This window comes from Schistocerca nitens, chromosome 4 (assembly GCF_023898315.1).
Source record: "Schistocerca nitens isolate TAMUIC-IGC-003100 chromosome 4, iqSchNite1.1, whole genome shotgun sequence".
In the NCBI taxonomy this organism is placed as follows: domain Eukaryota; kingdom Metazoa; phylum Arthropoda; class Insecta; order Orthoptera; family Acrididae; genus Schistocerca; species Schistocerca nitens.
The window spans coordinates 408,851,094-408,870,622 of NC_064617.1; the positions used below are offsets into that span (position 1 = coordinate 408,851,094).

Below are 19,529 nucleotides of genomic sequence, written 5' to 3' on the forward strand. Positions count from 1 at the left end.
GAAATGAGAACTTCCCACAATGTAATTATTTGGAGGGGGGGGGGGGGAAACGAATAATCACTATTCTTTGTAAAACCGCTTGTGATAGGCCAATTTTTAGCTAATAATTTCAGATCAATGTTCATAACAAGGAGGGACTATGCCCATTTCGTGGTGCATTAACGGAAATATTTTCATGTGGAATTTGTGAAAGGCAAAATACTGCATTAGTAAATGAGAAATACAGATTAGTTTTTTTTACTCTTATGTTGCTCTTTTGTATAGAATTTTATCTCTGCAATCAAGTTTACAGCATTTCCAGTGTTTTCTTTTATATAATTGCAGTCCACAGATTTATGTATAATGCAAAAAAAAGTCTTTAAATGTAACAAATGAATAGACAATTAACAAATTACATGGAGTCTGAAGAGTGAATTCAACCAATACTCTGTTGACACACAAATGTGTATACTGATCTAACCAAATAATAATTTTATATGTATCATGCAGCAAGTTATGTATTTGGCAAGTTTCATGGCAACATTTTAGTCGAGACTGGATCAGAATGAAATATGACAAATAAATCTGTAACATTTACAATTAAGAAATGTTTCTTTTATGTAGTCTGCAATGACTAAGACCTATACTGCAGCTCAATATTATGATTAAAAAAAAAAACTGCATGTGCAACCTCAGTAATAATGCACAGGCTGTGTGCTATGTACACCAAATGGTAAGTTAACATAATATACAAGGAAATAATAGGATTGTCATTTACAAAAATTTACATTCCAATCAAAATGCCCGAGTTACACTGGAAAATGTGACTTGTTGAAGCATAACAGTTACACAAAATACACATTTCTTTCATATTTCAGAGATTTTTTTTTATTATTAAGGCATGTCTGTATCTGATGAGCTGTTTTCTTCCATTAGAAAACATTGATGCCAGTGTGCTGAAAGTAAAAGTCAGATATACCAGATTAACAGCAACACACAAAGCAATAAAATACTGGAACTACAAAATCAGAGCTGACAAGCCATCCTTTATCCTGTCTCGTTAACTGAGTATTTAAATGTACATGACATGACCTAAGAGTGAAGATACAGATACATTGACGATAAATTTATTTATAAGTGTGCAGGTATTCCACTCGCAGAGTTTTCTTCAAACACAAAAAATTACTGTTCTGAGGTAACACATATTGCTATTTGTTTGCTGAACCAAACATATCTTGAAGCGATTATTCAAATAGGCCACTATTAAGGTAGTCTGTTGCATTACAGTCACAAACATATAGCATCAGCCACACAATTATATAACACCAATTCAGTCTCAACACTTCGTTGTTACTAGACAATCAATTATTCTAGCAGAAAAGACAGTGCTGGAACTCATAAAAGATGCAATAGTATGCACAGCCATTTTCTTATTTCTTATTCATCTACATAGACACAGGAAGGCATTTTTTTCTTTTACATTTCTATTCAATCACAATTTGATACCACGATCAATGACAAAATACAGAACAATACTACACACGAGTATTTTATAAAGCAGTTACACTACAAAGCACCTTTTGTACAGTTTGCATTAATGCTTAATGAATGATTCAATATAAGCAATTACTGCTATACTGAAAGCTTCCGAAGAGCACCTCAAAGTAAAATATAGTAAGTAGTATCTACACAAAATGAAGCATCCTGTATGGTTTACAGTATGTTCTTTACGAGCAGCAGTCTATGCCAATGCTGCAATAAGTGTCCACATGTAAGTTACCTAAAAATTACTAGCACAACTAGGAAGAAACACATGTAACAAGACAGAGAAAAATGTGACAACACAGAAAACAAAATGAATGTCTGCATAGCTGAAAAAATTCAGAGAAATATAAAACTAATAACAACTGTTTGGTGAATCCGAGGGTGGACACCAACCACTACACCAGTATAAAACAATGAAATGGTATATTTTCTTTGAGAGATAGTTAGTTCAATCTCACTTCCTCTTTGTGTATCAATATAATCAAACCAAAATTAATCATCAACATAATGTAACTTTATACTATTTATGTAATTAATGCAGCATTTAGCTAGTAGTTGGATTTGACACTCAAATTTATATATTTTATACGTGTGTTAACAACAGCATCCTTTATTATTTTAGAGCTGTTGTTAAAACTGTTATACATGCTGACAATGTCTGGCAACAGTAAGAAGTGAGTACTTCGATATATTGTAATATTTTTCAAAGAATATATCAGTCAAACAGTTGATACTATAACTACTGTATAAAATATTTAACACATACAGTGTTATCAACAATTATGCATATACTGGTGGAACAAGGAAATCTCAAAACTAGAGTAACTGTCTTTTAGAAACAAGAGCACTGAGATCTATAAAAAATATATGATCAGTAAAGTTACACTACAAGGATGTTACAGAGATTATTTTAAACCCTTTTGCTGATTGGTATGTGTCACAAGAAAATGTGGTTTATCCAACAATTCAAGTCTTAAGGCAAAACTGTTTCTTAGGCTCATGTAGAGTATAAATTAACCTCCATATAAAATTCACAAGCACAGTCTATACACAAACCAGTTAGTTTCAATTTTGATTGGCATTCTGTAACTGTGCAGCATTTAATTAATACACTAAATTAAATTAAGTGTTTACTTATTAAAAACTTGTGTTCATCAATTTATGCAAATTACATGTGGCAATAAGATGAATAAAAAAAAGTGATGCAATGGTAACACAATTTTTGAATATTTTGTAATATTATTGGAAGAGTGCAGCTAACACAATCAAATATAGCAAATATGATGCAGTTAACAAAATTACACCTAAAAAATATGACACATCAACAATTTTAAATTCATATAATAAAGAATATAATTTCCTTATAAAAGAAAAATAGTATAAGTATTTTGGCAATTTGAGTAAAGCTATTCAGACCACTTTCATTGAGCAATCACTTTATGAACAGTAGCCCTCAACTAGAAGCAGAAAAAATACTGAATACTGAGGGATACAGTTCAGTCCTGGAGGACTAATGATGAGAAACAGACTCTTACTTACACACACACACACACACACACACACACACACACACACAAAATTACGTTGGTCACACATAGTGAAAGTCAGACACTCTGGAAGTCCCATCCAATGGAAGCAGAAGTAGGTAACACAGTACCGTAATTTGTACCAGTTTACCGCTATCCATACAGTTTGCATGAGAATATTCTGTTACTGAAATAATTACAGTTACAAGAATATGTACCAAAATTGACCATACACCGACACTTCAGTAACCTTCTTCAGCCATAATTTTCCGAGATTCTTTATATGTAATATCAAACAATTGTTAGGGAACAGTATCAATCCTACCCTGTGATTACAATCAGCTCTATCATCATGTGTCTGAGATCATTTACCAAATGAGTGGCAAAAGCATCATGATGCAGGAACACAGATCTGGAAAATATTTATTCAGTGCGTCCTTTTCTTCTGCGATGCAATAACAACAATCTCGATAACTTACGCACTGCGCCAGATGGCGCGCGTCGTCACTCAGGTCCGAGACTACTGGGGCCTTGTCCTGAGCCTGGGCTACCCTTTGTGCGAAACAAACGCTCAGGATGAGAACAAGCTAGTTGTGAAAAGTCTCTGACAACATCATTGAATGTGTCATCCCCTGTTGATCCCATTTCTGAGGTCCTCATCTGCTCATTTAACATGGAGAGTCGCAACCTTAAAAAAGAAACAAAGTGATAAATGATTTTCAGCATGTCTACATTGTCTTGATGTTACATAAATAATGAAAGATGATTGTCCACAAGTCACTTTCACAGAAAATTTCTGAGTGGCGGACAGGCACAGGAAGAGTTCTGCTGCTGGCTAGGCAATCAAACACTCAATCCTCAGTGAGAGAGAGAGAGAGAGAGAGAGAGAGAGAGAGAGAGAGAGAAAGTGACCAGCATAACTACAAATGGAGTGACATTTATGTTTAATCTTGTTTCACTAAATTTTGACATTCTGGAAACCTACCCATCAACAGTCTACCCGTACTGAACTTTAACAGTGAGACACCAACTGATCTCTTAATAATTATTTGTATTCTATTCTTCCAATTTCATCCCCACAAAGAACTTTTTTCTCTGTTAAACAAATCATGAAAGGACTTCCAGTCACATTGTCCTCTGTATTTAATACAGACAACTATCTGATGGAATGCTTTAAGGTGTTTTATTTAAAAGACTCAAAAATGATTTTCTTACGTTGTGGCAATTCTTTCTATTTGCTTCTTAAATTTTATTGGTATTTTTATTGTTTTCGAATTCTCCTTCCATGCTGAATGAAACTGTCACAAGATTCAGTCTGATCAATTAGTGTTGCCTCTCTTAGTGAATTCTATTATAACTGTAATTGGGACTACAAATGAATCTTAAATCAAGACACATAATCACCACCAACAAATTAATGAAAGCTACTTCTCATTAATTACATTTTGGAAACATTCTGAGATGTAATAATAATAGCTAGATGACTACCAGCAGTTCCTGTAATTGCAAACAGCTTCTGACTGGAAGACCAACAAGACATTTTATCTGTGGATCATAGGACACTGAAGTTTCTTACCATATGTATATAGTGGAGTGCACCCTATAGCTGAAAATTACAGACTATATGTAACACACAGAGGAAGGGGGGGCGGGCAAAGTATGCGAGAAGTAGAGGCAGTGTATCAATGCCTCAGTTGGATTAGGCAGATGTGTATCCCAGCAAGTGAATCATCCACTAATGTGTCAAATAATACAGTCAGATGGCAAATGGAAACGAAAGAATTACTGCCCACCAGACTAAGAAGGTTGTAGGGAAGTTCCTGACTGCAGAAGATACTGGTGCTGACTCATTTCTGCACACTACCATTAAAATGGAAACTCAGTGTAAGTTAAAACAACCTATAAGCAGAAATCTCTGCACATTTAGTACCCTAACCACCTGGAGAATTCCTATAGAGAACACACACATCTGTACCTCAAAAGAGGAAGAATGAGACCCAAGTCAAATGCACTATTAGCTGCATGAGAGCACACACTGACAAGAAGAATTGTGAAAAACTTATAATAAAAACAACTCAAGATGAAAGATGTCAACTCCGTGGAGCACACACACTGAGACAATGGAGCACATTATTTTAGTCTGTCCTATCTTGGAAAAAAAATGAATACCTCAAAAGACACAATAAGGTGTGTGTATCCCTTCAGCAGCAAATATGCAGAGCATAGAAGTACCAAATCTCTCTAACAAATGGTAGGACCACATACCTGGAGTGTTCATGACAACTGCCTGTACCACTATCAAGTACAACCAAGAATTACCTGCCTACTGAATGGCTGAGACTAAGAAGCCTGATACTGGTGTATGACAGTAAGAAAACAGATTATGCCTCTTAACTGATGTGTCGGCCATGTGTAAATGGAACTTTTATTAAGGTGATTCAGAGGAAATTAAAATGTAAGGATCTGGGCACTGAAGGCAGTCCAATGTGGAACGTTAATACTAATCTCATCCCAGTCATCAGTGGTGCCTTGGGATCAATACGGTAAAACCTATGGAGTGCTTTGTCTATGTGCTGAAAATGTAGTGTACACAATGAAACACAGGATTTGTACTGTTTGAGACTGTCCACATCCTGCATAAAGTATTATTATAAAAGTACTTAAGCCTTTTCCACACAAAGATGAAAGTAAACTGGCCCCAAACTGCTGGAGTTGGCAATTTAACTTGTCATCTGCAATTTAACCTGTCATCTTTACGCTAAGCAGCAATCTACCTTTTCGTACATTGTTGATATTCCTACGTGGAGTTTCCATTGTTTGATTTAATCAGGAGTAGACTTTACTGTATTCAGCAATGTAATCTCTGTTGTGCAAAATAATAATAATAATAATACCGAACAGTTACAACCCCTCAACAATGTACTGAAAAAGTTAGTTTAGAAATTTCCTTCATTAACATGCTCAAAACTACCCCCCCTCCCCCCCCCCCCCCCACACACAAAATTCCATACAGGATGCGCAAACTGAGACAGTCCCATAATTTAAGTGCTTACATGAGGCCCTTGTAGAGACAAAAAATTGCACAGATAAGTTGCCTACAGAAACTCAACATTGTCTTATGGAATTATTCATGATATCAACAACAAAAATTCTCCCCCCCCCCCCCCGACACACACACACACACACACACACACACACACACACACACACACACACACACACACACACACACACACAGAGAGAGAGAGAGAGAGAGAGAGAGAGAGAGAGAGAGAGAGAGAGAGAGAGAGAGGGGGGGGGGGGGGGGATGGAAGGAAGGGTTGTGCCACAACAGAACTCTCTCACTTCATGTAAAAGCTGACATGGAAAATATTCTGTGAGAGAAATGGAAAATTATGACAGGTCCCGGGCCTAAATAGAATGGAAGATGGCTGCAGACTAAAATCACAGTTAACAATAGAAAATTTACCCAACTTCACGGCAAACATTTGTAAATAAAGATTATAAAAATTTGTGAGCATATCCACAGACTACCACCAGCAAGATATATCCACAATTTTTTTTAAATATATAGAATGATTAGAAACTATACCCTAGATTCAGTAAGTGGAACAAGATACAGAAAGAGCCCAGATAAATTCCTCAGTAGTTTTATACATGAAGTCTTACCATCAAAGAAACTGACTTATTAGTAGTGCAATGAAAGTAGCAACAAAATGGACTAATGAAAGAAAGAATATATCTGGTGAAAAGTTAATAGCTGCATGAACAGTCAGAAAAATCGAATCTTAAGGCTTTGTATGGTCCTTTAGCACCTAATGAAACAACAACAACAACAACAACAACAAGAAGTACTACTACTACTACTACTACTACTACTACTAATAATAATAATAATAATAACGACAATAATCATAAATAATGTGGAATGAAGAAGAACAAGAACATGAAGACGCCAAGCATACGGACTCAAAGACAACAAGAACTTAAAATTCTGGGTTGTGTGTCATCTAAAGCAGAAAGGATGTGGACTTTGACTTCGAAAACTATGTGCTGAAAACAATTGGCAATACTGATGAAGGACATTAATCTATCCTTGCAGCTGTCCAAGTAACTACATCTACAGTATAGCAGTAACAGAAGAACCGGGGTTAAGACAATCAGATCCTGCCAGAAAATCGACTGAGAAATCAAAGCGAAAAGTTTGTCTGAAACTGAAAATCAAAGGTCTGAAATGTGATGCAACCAACTCAAAGAACACAAAAGAACATAAACGGAATAATTAGTAGATCAAAGGGTACCTAATACAAAGTACTAGCTGAATATGAGGAAAATCTAAGAAGCTTTAGGAAACTGTAAAGCACAGCTGCAACAGCCAGAAAAATCAAAAGATGACACCAAGATCATCCAGTACAAGGAAAATCAAAGCTTCCCATTCAACTAGCACTGATATAAGTAAGCTGAAAGAAGTGAAAGAGGCAACAACATAGTTCTGAAAAGACATTTGGGAAACTGACAAAAAGACTACAGTAGAGCTAGTGGGTGGATAAAGGATTTTGCAAATAAACTTTCTATTGACAGAATACAACAGCTAGAGATAACATCTAAAATAATTGAGAAAAGAGTGAATAATGTCAAAAACAACCTGCAGCAACTTATCAGTGATCAACAGTTTGGCTTCTGGCTGATATATCTGACCAGCCCGCATCTGAAAATAGCCTAAATGTTTACTGCAATGCTAGGTACAGAAATGTCAGTAAATGGCTAACAACTGGAAAACTGTATTTAATACAGAAAGACTCAGGTAAAATTAGTAGTTTTTAATGTGTTTTCAGAAAATTGTCTTGCGCAGCTAATTCAGCAACCTACGAACAATAGAAAAATTTTAGACATGGTAGCTACAAACAGACGAGATCTTACTGACACTGTCGGTTTTCAGGCAAGTATTAGTGATCACAATATGATAACGACAATGGTTGCTAAAGTTAATCATCCCATCATGAAGGCTAGGAGACTATTTATGTTGGGAAGACCAGAGAAGCAGTTTTTAGCTTCCAATTAGTCAATGAATGGACATAAATTAGTACCAGTATGATGGATGTAGAGGAATTAGGGACAGAGTTTAAACTGATTGTAAATTGCACTCTGGAGAAGTAAGTACCAAGTATTGTGTTATGGACAGAAAAGACCCATTGTGGTTTATTACCAAAATTCATAAAATGATGAGGAGCACAGATTATTTCTCAGGTCAAAAAAGGACATGGAAATGTTAGTACAACAAGATTGATGCATGAAGCATACAACAACTTCCACCATTATATCTTAGTATAGAATCTTGCTGATAACTCAAGAAAATTCTGGTCCTACATAAAATCTCTAAGTGGCCAATGTTCCTATATAGTCAATCATTAACCAGTCTGTTGTAGCAACAGAAGACAACAAAAAGAAAGTTGAAGTTTTAAATTTTGCTTTTAAAAATCATTCACACAAGAGGATTGTATAGAAATTCTATCGTTTGACTGTCATACACTCCCGAATGGAAGTCACAGCAATTGCCATCTCTGGAGTTAAGGAGAAACCAAAAGACTTGAGAACAGATAAACTGCCAGGTCCAGATGAAATCCCAATTTTGTTTTACAAAGAGTACACTACAACAATGGCTCCTCACTTATCTTGCATTTATTACAAATTACTTGACCAGTGCGAGGTCCCAAGTGACTGGAAAATAGCACAAGTGGCTCCTGCGTATAAGGAGGCTAAAAGAATGGATTCTCAAAATTGTAGATCCATATCCTTAACAAGCGTATGCTGCAGAATTCTTGAACATATTTTGAGTTCTAATATAATAAAGTTCCTTTAGACATAAAAGCTTCTGTTCATAAATAACCAGTGATTTAGAAATTGTTGCTTGTGCAAAACTCATTTTGCCCTCTTCTCACACAATATCCTTGCAAACCATGGATGAAAGGGAACAGGCAAATGCCACATTCTTAGATTTTTGGAAATCGTCTGACATGGTGGCCCGAGGCAGACAGTTAATGAAGGTCCGAGCTTATGGAATAGGTTCCCAGATACGTTAGTGGCTCAAAGACTTCTTAAGTAATAGAACACAGTACATTGTCCGCTATGGCGAGGTTTATTAGAGACAACTGTATTGTCAGGAGTGCTCCAGGGAAGTGTAATTGGGACCACACTCTTAGCCAATATACATAAATTGTCTGACAGATACGGGGAGCAGAAATCTGCAACTGTTTGCTGATGATGCAGTAGCACACAGGAAAATATCATTGCTGAGTGACTGTTGAAGGGTACAGGATGCCTTGGATAGAGTTTCTAGTTGGTGTGATGAATGGCAGCTGGCACTAAATGTAGAAAAAGGTAAGTTAATACAAACAAGTAGGAAAAACAGTCCTATAATGTTCCAATACAGTATTAGTGATGTGTTGTTTTTGCAGTAATGTTAATCAAATATCTAGGCATAATGATACAAAGCAATAAGAAATGGAGTGAGCGTGTAAGTACATAATAATGAAGGTGAATGGCCAAATTCTATTTACTGAGGGAGTTTTAGGACAGTGTAGCTCAACTACAAAGGAGATTGCATATAGAACACTTGTGCAACCCAGTCTTGAGTACTGCTCAAGTGTTTGGTATCCCCACCAGCTCAGATTAAAGGAAGACATAAAGCAATTCATAGGTGTGTTGTTACATTTGTTACCAGAACTGCTCAGTGAAGTCAGATGGGGACCCATGGATAGAAGATGACATTCTTTTTGCTAAACAATACTGAAGATATTTAGACAACAAGCATTTGCAGCTGGCTGCGGAACTATTGTATTGCCGTCGACATACAGTTCACGTAAGGACTGTCAAAAAATAAGGGCTCCTACAGGGGCATATAGACAACACGAAAGGAAATGACTGGTAGCGGCACATGGTACCCTCTGCCACACAACCTTGCAGAGTGTGTATGCAGATGTGGATGTATAGCTGCATTTACTTTGCTTCTCAAAATTTGTGACTTTTGGGTGTACTCCTTGCTGGCCATATTTTTTACGTGCCCATATTGTTCAATTGCAAAATGTCTCGGTATTTGTAGTACTCCAGGTGGTGGCCACTGATGATTTTCCCCATGTGGCATTTCAATGTCTTCAATGAGAGATTTTGCTCTCATTGAGTGCCACTGTGACACACTTGTCTAAGCCAAATTCTATACTGACATCACTGCCAATTCTATACTGTATTTGTCAAAGAGTGGATTTTAATTTCAATTTCTGCATACAGTTTCAGGTTATCCAAGTATATGTAGCAGGTAGAAAATTTTCTGAGATTTTCTCTCTGTTTGATAACCCAGTTTGCTCTTTGCAAGATGGCTGACAGTGAAATTAAAGTGATGATGAACAACAATGGAGGGAACAGGTCTCCTTAGAAAATGCCCTCTTAATGTAAACTAGTCCACAACTTTCTTTTCTTACTGACTGACTACCTGCAATGAATCCATAACCCCCCCCCCCAGTCCATACTTGATAAGTTCAAGTCAGCTCCAACAAATACGAAGAGATCAGATTATCTCCGCGTGTAGACTTTCTTTGAATGATTCTACAGATGTTACAAGGAAATTAGGTGGCGGTAAAAAAATATCTGATGATTAACTTGAGTTTACCTAGGCTGGTTACTCGTGTCCACAGTTAAGATTCAGTTTTAACCTCAAGAGAGAGATTGTTTCTGTCAACTTAATGGCCACCTCCCCTCCCACAGTATCTAACCTGTCATTCTGAGGTATGTTCCGTAACTCTATAAATAGTTTGGAGCTTTCAACTTTCAGTTTCATCCAGCTCTCAGTTCTGCAAAAAAATTGAGTGCCGTAGCTGTTCTGGATGATAGTACACTCACAAACTTTGTTATGAATATTTCGACAATTACTGTTAATATTCTTACAGCCAAAGTGACTTTACTATGTAAGTGATTAGATTTCGCTCTCTGGGTATTAAGTGATGTGTGTTCATTAGAGGACCTCAAATTATCACCTGGCCTAAACAAACAAAAACCGGGTGCAATCTCCAAGCATTCTACTACCAAGTAGCTCTTGCCAAGAAACCTGCAGCCAAGACAGTCACAGAATCAGTGGAGCCTTTGGTCAATACCCTTCACTCGGCTCCACACTGGAGGACCCCAATCAATCCTGGATACACTCTGGAAATCATGGGCACTGCTTGCACCCTGCAAGCAAGGCCAGCAGCTTTCGTCCCTTCAGCCATTTGCCCATACAAACTGAGGATGGCAGTAGGCATCACTGTCACTGACATCAGCCAAACCCACAGAAGACCACACCCTGCCCCCCTCAAAACTGCAGGTAAGGCCACCTCAACATCACGTAGAAGATCCAATGGCATACATTCCAAGTGAAAATTGGTTCCTTTCAGCCCTGGATGTTATTTTCCTCGGGGGTTCCATAACATGCCAAACATTGGAACTCCCAGTAACCATAAACCCCTTCTCCGGTATGCCCTCTTGGACCCTGCTGAAGGAATGGCCACCTGCCCACTCTCAGGATGAACATATGAGGCCACATAGTCAGTCCCATATTGACTCACCACCTCGAGTGACAAGAACGGTTTACAACCCGCCACTCACTCTGTGGTGAGGGCAAATCCCCCTTGTTGGGTACTCTGTAAGATGCCTCAGTAGCGGGGCCCACGGGCAAAATGAACGACACATGAGGTGTCCTATGTGATGAGCCAGATTCTCCATTGCTGCTGCTACACTATGAGGCTTCAAGGCACTCAATGCCTGGGCCATACAAATCATCAGATACACTGCAGGTATTGTGAACTGGACACAAGTAAAGCTGGATCATATGGACAAGGAAACTCATGACAAATCCCCATGCATTCTACCGCTGCAGTGACATCGGCAAGCTGTACTTGCTCAGAGAAACAGGCAGCAGATGATGCTTTCAGAATCAGTTCTGACTGAAGTCACCAATGGAAAGCTTCTCAAGGTATAGCAAAGCAAGAAACACTACCAGATGACTGCACACTAATGCCAGACTGAGAGCCTGCACAATGAAGCATTGCATGGCAGTTTTTGGAGACAATTGAAGGCAAAACAGATAAATAATAGATCTGATCTTGCCTGAGCAATGGAATCCTAATGAGGGAAACTGAAGGACTGATTTTTGCTGCACAGGAACACACTATCAGAACTAAGACCATCAGAGCCACAGTTAAGAAATAAGTAGAAGACTGAAAGCATAGACTCTGTGAAGAAGCTGACATAACAATTTATCATATCCAGATATGTTGAAAAAAAATTAAAAACAAAACTCAAACTGATTACAAGCAAAGGCACAAAGATGTGCCAAAAATCATTCACTGGAACTTATGCCAAAAATTAGCATCAGTTGGCATCAAAGAAGAAGTAGTGGGGGAGGGGGGAATGGGACTTCTGACAGATGAATTGCTGGAACAAAATACACCAGGCATCGTAGCTATGGAGAAAAAGAAAATGTGGATCACTGACACTGCCATCACACTTGATTGCAGACTCGACCAGAACTTTAACAACCTGCCTGATATAAGGACTACAAAATTGAACTACAGCAACTCTGACTTAAGCCAGTTAAAGTCATTCCAGTAGTTCTTGACACACTGGAAGCAGTGATAAGAGATTTTAGTGGACACTCATAAATCCTTGGCATTGATAAAATATCTAACTGCCAATTACAAAAAGCTGCCTTACTGGGGATCTGCATGAATTACTTGCTGATACATCACACAGTTCTAAACGCTTGTGAAGTGGCTGATTAGCAATAAAATATGTAATCCTGTACAGGGAGCTCATTTGCTGTTTTTACTGCTGTAGTAACATTATAATAATAGCAGAATTCCAGCACTCAGAAAAAATACACTACATGGAGGTATCTCAGACAAACAAGAAAGCATCAACTTTTTCAGTTTGGTTAAGAACTGGAATAATTTAGCAGGAAAAAAAAAAGTATTTGGATTAGCTGAAAAATCAAATCATTATTCTCATGCATGCATCCATTTTGATAAAATATATGTGAGGAAATAGGGTTGTTGTCAGTTAAAGAAAAAAAAAATCTGCTTGTTACATAACTTCCATAGATGTTCTTAAAAAATAAAAAGCATAAAATGTATCAGTGAAGTATAAATGCAGCCTGTATTACCTTCAGTGTTGTATGATAATCATTTCATCTGAAACAAAAGATTTGATTTCACTTGCAAAAGGAAAACAAAACATGCATAGACGGATGTGTTTATGTTGGGGTGTGGTAGTACTGTATTTGAAAATAATGAATAAGGACACACTTGTTCTTCCTGCTACTGTAATTTCAAGAAATGTTGGTAACATATGAACATTTCAAGAAATGTTGGTAACATATGAACATCTCAAAACATAGGTACCAGAGGTCTTAAATGCAAAGCTAGTGGAAATGTCCTGCCTATGTACAAAACAATGATAATGCATCTGAACACACATTTATGAAATACAGCCTGCTTAAGAAGGTACGGAGGTAAGTTTTCTGCATGACAGTGAAAGGCTTTATAACAAATCGCCTTTCTTGTCATCACACTTACTTTATAGTTTCTGCTTTGATTAAATTCAGTTTCTAAAGTGTTATTCAGGTATACTTTCTAAATACCCATCAGGGGAAACTATAACTTCTTCACTGGAGGTTCATACATTATGTACCATCCTCTTACTTATTCAAGCTACTTCATACATGTTTGACTGCTGATCGTCCAACATTACAGTGTGCATCTTCTTGATGTTTTCAAGACATCATTCATATGGATTACCTACTAGGCAAGTACAATGACATTTGAATTCAGTTGTCAATTTTCTAAATGTTGAAGATAAAAACCCAGACTCCATATCACTTTTGGATAAAAAAGTTCTTGAACTGCCACAGAAGAGGCAATAACTTGGTGCAGATTGGCATAAGTCGAAAGTCACCTTGATCTGCAAACAGTTTTGTATATAGAGATTATTATAGCAGATGTGTTGTTAATGATTCACTCAAATTGGCAACTGCAGTATTGTTTCATTTTCTTGATTTTTGTTTGTCCTGGTAATAATCAACACAGACTAAAAAATTTCATGACAACAATATTCCAATTCATCCATTTGAATGAACCAATCACAACACAACTACTTTAAAAATTCATATAAACAAAACTACTTTGCAGATAGTTGACATTTTGCTTACACTATGGTTTGCCACACAATAATGCAACAAAAAACACAATTTTCTTCATGTAAGTTCTTTCAGCTTAAGAACTTTTTTCACCTTGCTCACATATGTAACAATGAGATGCCATTATACAAGTAGTATTAGGTGTAAAGAACAAAGAGAATGAAAATAAATAATAGTGATAATAAAATTAAAGTAATGGGTGGAAGACTAGGGATAGTGTAGGAGTAGGTGATAGAAAAACTAGTGAAGATGGAGGTCAAGAGTTCAGAAGATTGAAGGATGAGTTGAGCAATAGTGGATTTATTGGGAGGAACATTTTGTGTAACTTATAAAGCATTTTTTGTAATTTTTTATACACTTGAACACACTGCCAAAAAAAAAAAAAACGCATGTGAGGCTAATAGTTTCCTGGACCCATATGCCTTTGTTTACTATCCTGCCAATGTAACAGTTATTGTGTAATCAACTGTATTCTCTGGATCCTCAGTTGAAGAAAATCTAATGGAAATGTTGGTTTCTAACGGACACAGAGAGTGATACTCAGTGGAAAGATCAAAATGAGGATAAATGACAATTTAGTAAAAGTTATAGAACTTGTTAATACTTGTTATACCTAAAAGCAGTTTAGAAAGCAAGAGTTTGTGTTCAACTTCCAGAAATCAGTGTTTGTTTTAATCATGGTAACGTTTTTATGTGTAATTTTAAATGGCCCATTAGTATTTAGACTTCATAATTTGATCATACAAATCGCTGTTTGTGAATTTATCATGGAATGGTAGCGTATTTTTTGTACATTGCTTGCAGGAAGCTCTGACAGGTAACCAAGAGAAAATTGATATGACTTGTGTGTTTTTCATTTTATTATTGACTACGATAAGCCATTTCGAACTAATACATAGGTGATGGAGAAGAAGTGGTTAGAGATTTTGGGTAACCTTTTTCACTTATGGTGTGAAACTGCTTCCATTTTTAGACGGCTCATGAAAGATCAATAATATGTGGATGCAGTACAAAAAGTGTATCCTCCAAACCAGACTTCTTCAACTGTATCAGGAGAGCTAATTAATCAAAAGAAAAAAAAAATAATAATACAAAATAAATTATTACCCAATATGGATATTTCAGCAGACTGTTTAGAAGAAGAAAACGAGGAAAATGGCTAACACAAGCAGCTAGTGTGTGGAATGACAGACATCTACTGCAAGGAAAGTGGAAAATATCAAAAGCAAGGAACAAGTAGTCTAAAGTTACACTTAGTACAGATTACTAAAGCGACCTGCAAAAGAAAGGTTCAACGGGCAATATGGACCAGTACTTTTATAGCTAACAATGATGAAAATCAGACAAATTATTATTATTATTATTATTATTATTATTATTAATAATAACTATTACAGCTTTCAAATTAATACTAAATTCAAGATGGCAAAAATCAGACATATAAATTGCTTTGAAATTAAATTAACACACCTTACGAAGAAACAAAACCAGAATGTGTGAAAGAGGCACACTGAGAAAACAAGAAAGGTACAGAAACATTAAATGTAACTTTCCACGAGGGTTAATGCATGAAGTTCACATGGAAAGCTCCTATTTGTGGAAAAGAAAGAACTGATAGATTATAGGAGTACATAAAAGAATTGTGCATTATGATGAAGAAATGATGATGGATGAATGAGGGGCATTCAACGGTATGGTCATTAACACCATTATGAAATGTATTTGCTTGAGGGGGGGGGGGGGGGATGGGTATGGGGTATAAAGGCTGTCCCAAACGAACCAGCAGTTTGCATGGAAGAAATGGATGACCCTGTAAGTGTGTATCAGTGACCACTAGTTTTAACTCTAAATATTTTGAGTTAATAACATTAAATAGGAAATATAAGAATAATATTGTTAACTCAACTTGGGCAAGTAATCTATACAGCAAGACACATACTATGAAATGATGGAAAATTCAGGATAGACTAACAACAATATGGAAAGGATAGATTGCAACTTACCACACAGAAGAGCACTGAGTTGTTGGCAAGTTCAATGAAAAAGAATGCTAGATACATTCAACTATCCGACAACGCTCTTCATCAAATGCAGAAAAATTCATAAGGAAGCTCCTGACATGCACACTTTGCCACTTTCGTCTATGGGTGCTAACGCCCAACTGTGACTGCATCTGAGCTAAGCAGCAGTCTTTGGTGGGGTAGGTAGCGATGGTACAGAAGAAGGATCAGGTGGGGAGTGGGAGGCGGCCGAGAGGAAAGATGTGTGAGAGAGAAGGGATACTACACCACTATACATATGTGTTGGTGTCATTAAAGTCAAGCACATCATATCGGAAGAGGGAGGGGGGCTTGCTCCTCAACTAAGTGCTTCAGCTCTCTCTTGGTCATAGTTTGGTGGAAACGATTCATGTGAACAGAGAGCTTGTTAGTTGTCTCACTCACGTAGAAGACAGCACAGTGGTTACAGCTAATTTGGTGGGTTACATGGCTGCTTTCACGGGTAGCTCTGCCTTTGATGCGATTGAAGATGTCTGTAACAGGACTGATGGTAGTGGCGGATGCATGGGATAGGTCTTATATCTAGGTCTACTGCAAGGATACAAGCCACGAGCCAAGAAGTCGGGGGCATGGGCGAATTACGGACAGACAAGCATATTGTGTAGGTTGGGTGGGCAGTGGAGTACCACTGTGGGAGAGGTGGGGAGGATGTTACGGAGGATATTTCTCATTTCAGAAGGTGATGCGAAGTAGTTTAAACGTTGGTAGAAGATGTGATTCAGTTGCTCCAGTCCTGGGTGGTACTAAGCAATGAGAGGCTCATCAACAACAAACAAACCTGTGGTACAGTAATGGACACCCACATGGCATCCTATGCTAACCTATTCATGGGCTATCTAGAGTAATACTTCCTAACCACCTAGAGTCCAAAACCCATCATCTGGTATAAAGTCACTGATGACATTTTCAAGATCAGAACTGAGGTTAAGGACACCTTATCCACATTCCACCAGAACTCAACACCTTGTCCCCCGATTACTTCGGCTGGTCCTCCTGAGACCAAAAGCCATATTCTTAGTTGTTGATATCCACTCAAGGATGGCTTCATTAATATGTCTACTCAAATGAAATGTACCAACCACCAACAATATCTCCACTTTGACAGATGCCACCCATTCCCCAACAAGAGGTCCCTTCCATATAGCCTAGGTACCCACGATTTTCACAGATGCAGTGACAAGCAACTGCTCTCCAAATATGCCAAGAGTCTCACAGAGGCCTTCACAGACTGAAATTACCCTACACACCTTATCCAAAGCAGACCTCTTGTTCCTTGTCTCCCCAGTCATCAGCCCCCACATACCCACTTTCCAGCCACAAAGGAGTATTTCCTATTGTACCACCCAGAACTGGAACAACTGAACCATATTCTTCACCAGGGATTCGACTACTTCTCATAGTGCTCTGAAATGAGAAATATCCTCCTCATCCCTTCTACAGTGTTAATCTAAGTCCACCCAACCCATGCAATATCCTTGTCTGTCCATACTCCATCCCTGCTCCCAAACCCTTACTTCTTGGCCCATATCCCTGCTGCAGACCTAGATGCAAGATCTGTCCCATATATTCTCCTACCATCCTCTACTCCAGTCCTGTTACAGCTGTCTCCTACCCAATCACAAGTACAGCTACCTATGAAGACACCCATGTGATCTAACAACTTATCAGCAACCACTGTGCTGCATTCTACATGACCAAGACAACTAACAAGTTGTCTGTCATATGAATGATCACCGCCAAACTGTGGTCAAGATACAGTCTCTTAACTGCGCCCCCCCCCCCTGCCGCGACCTTAACCTTCACTTATCCCTGTTCTCCACCTCCCTATCCTCCTCCCAACTCCCATTCCAGTACTACTTATGGCTTCTATCCCAACAACACATTGGCACTGTCCTTTTCATTTGTCTATTTATCTCCCCCTACCCCTACCCCTACCCCCTTCCCTCCATTGTAACCTCATGATGTTTCACATAGGAACTCTATTAGTTGGGCATTGGTGCCCAGAGACAACAGTGGCCAAGTGTGCTTGCTTGTGAGTTTTCTACATCTGAAGAACAGTTTTGTCTGATAGTTGAATATATCTAGCATCCTTCTTCATTGTGCTTGTTTGCAACTCAACACCTCTTCTACGTGGCAGGTAGCAATCTATCCTTTCCATACTGGTGGGACTCACTATCTGCTTTCCAGAAAAATAATTAACAACAAATAATTTAAGAACTACTTGATTACCAGTCTGACAACTTTTGACTTGACAAGAATAGTATGAAAAACTACAGAAATAAACTAAGAAGACTATTACACAGCTTTGACCAACAGTAATTGTTGCATTTATTGAATTTACAAGGATAGAAGACACTGACTATGAATCCACAGTTCACCTAAAACTGAATTCTGTATTTAATGGTTGAGATCATTAAGACATTTACAGTCAATCGGTAACTTATGGAATGCTACATACATGGATTTTCATAAAGTTTGTCTGGAATACAAAAATTGTTGGCATAAGAAAGTGCTAGAACACAGTAAACACAATTTTATGCATAAATAGCATATTCACCAAAGTAACTTTTGTCTCTCATTCATACTAACTTAGCAATGTATACAGAGTTTAAGACACAGTTGAAATAACACAGTACAATGATACACCCACTTCAGCTATCAATAGTTTCATCTCCCATACACAGTTCCCTTGTCCTGTCACCTTGCATTATTTTCATTAGTGATGTTTCAGTGACAAACTTCAGAATTCCAACCTTAAAAAAATGGTTCAAATGGCTCTGAGCACTATGGGACTCAACTGCTGAGGTCATTAGTCCCCTAGAACTTAGAACTAGTTAAACCTAACTAACCTAAGGACATCACAAACATCCATGCCCGAGGCAGGATTCGAACCTGCGACCGTAGCGGTCTTGCGGTTCCAGACTGCAGCGCCTTTAACCGCACGGCCACTTCGGCCGGCCAACCTTAAAAAATAGGGTTTACTTACAAGGTAACTATATCTGCATTTGCCTCCCTTATTGCTACAGTAAGAGGTTCAGTACCCTCTTTGTCAGGAATATGCTGATCAGCACGGTGCTTCAGTAAAAGGCAAACTTGTGCTGTATGTCCTGCAAAATAAAATACCAGAAGACATGTAAAACACTCCAGTACAAAGGGCTAACTAGTACATCAACAACAATATGTAAGAGATGTTTACTC

General features: G+C 37.8%; 1 protein-coding gene across 4 annotated transcripts in view; it reads right to left on the reverse strand.

Moving 5' to 3' along the window:
* Positions 1-280: 280 nt before the first annotated feature.
* Positions 281-19,529, reverse strand: part of LOC126251844 (arf-GAP with coiled-coil, ANK repeat and PH domain-containing protein 2) — a 148,231-nt gene continuing 128,982 nt past the window's right edge. For 3 of the 4 annotated variants that reach the window (XM_049952516.1, XM_049952517.1, XM_049952519.1), the window contains exons 16-17: positions 19,318-19,438; positions 281-3,738 (exon numbers count right to left, since the gene is read on the reverse strand). In XM_049952516.1, coding sequence (XP_049808473.1) covers positions 3,555-3,738; positions 19,318-19,438 — 305 coding nt within the window. In that variant the 3' untranslated portion in view covers positions 281-3,554. The remainder of the gene's footprint in view (positions 3,739-19,317; positions 19,439-19,529) is intronic. The other variant, XM_049952518.1, reaches the window with a different exon arrangement.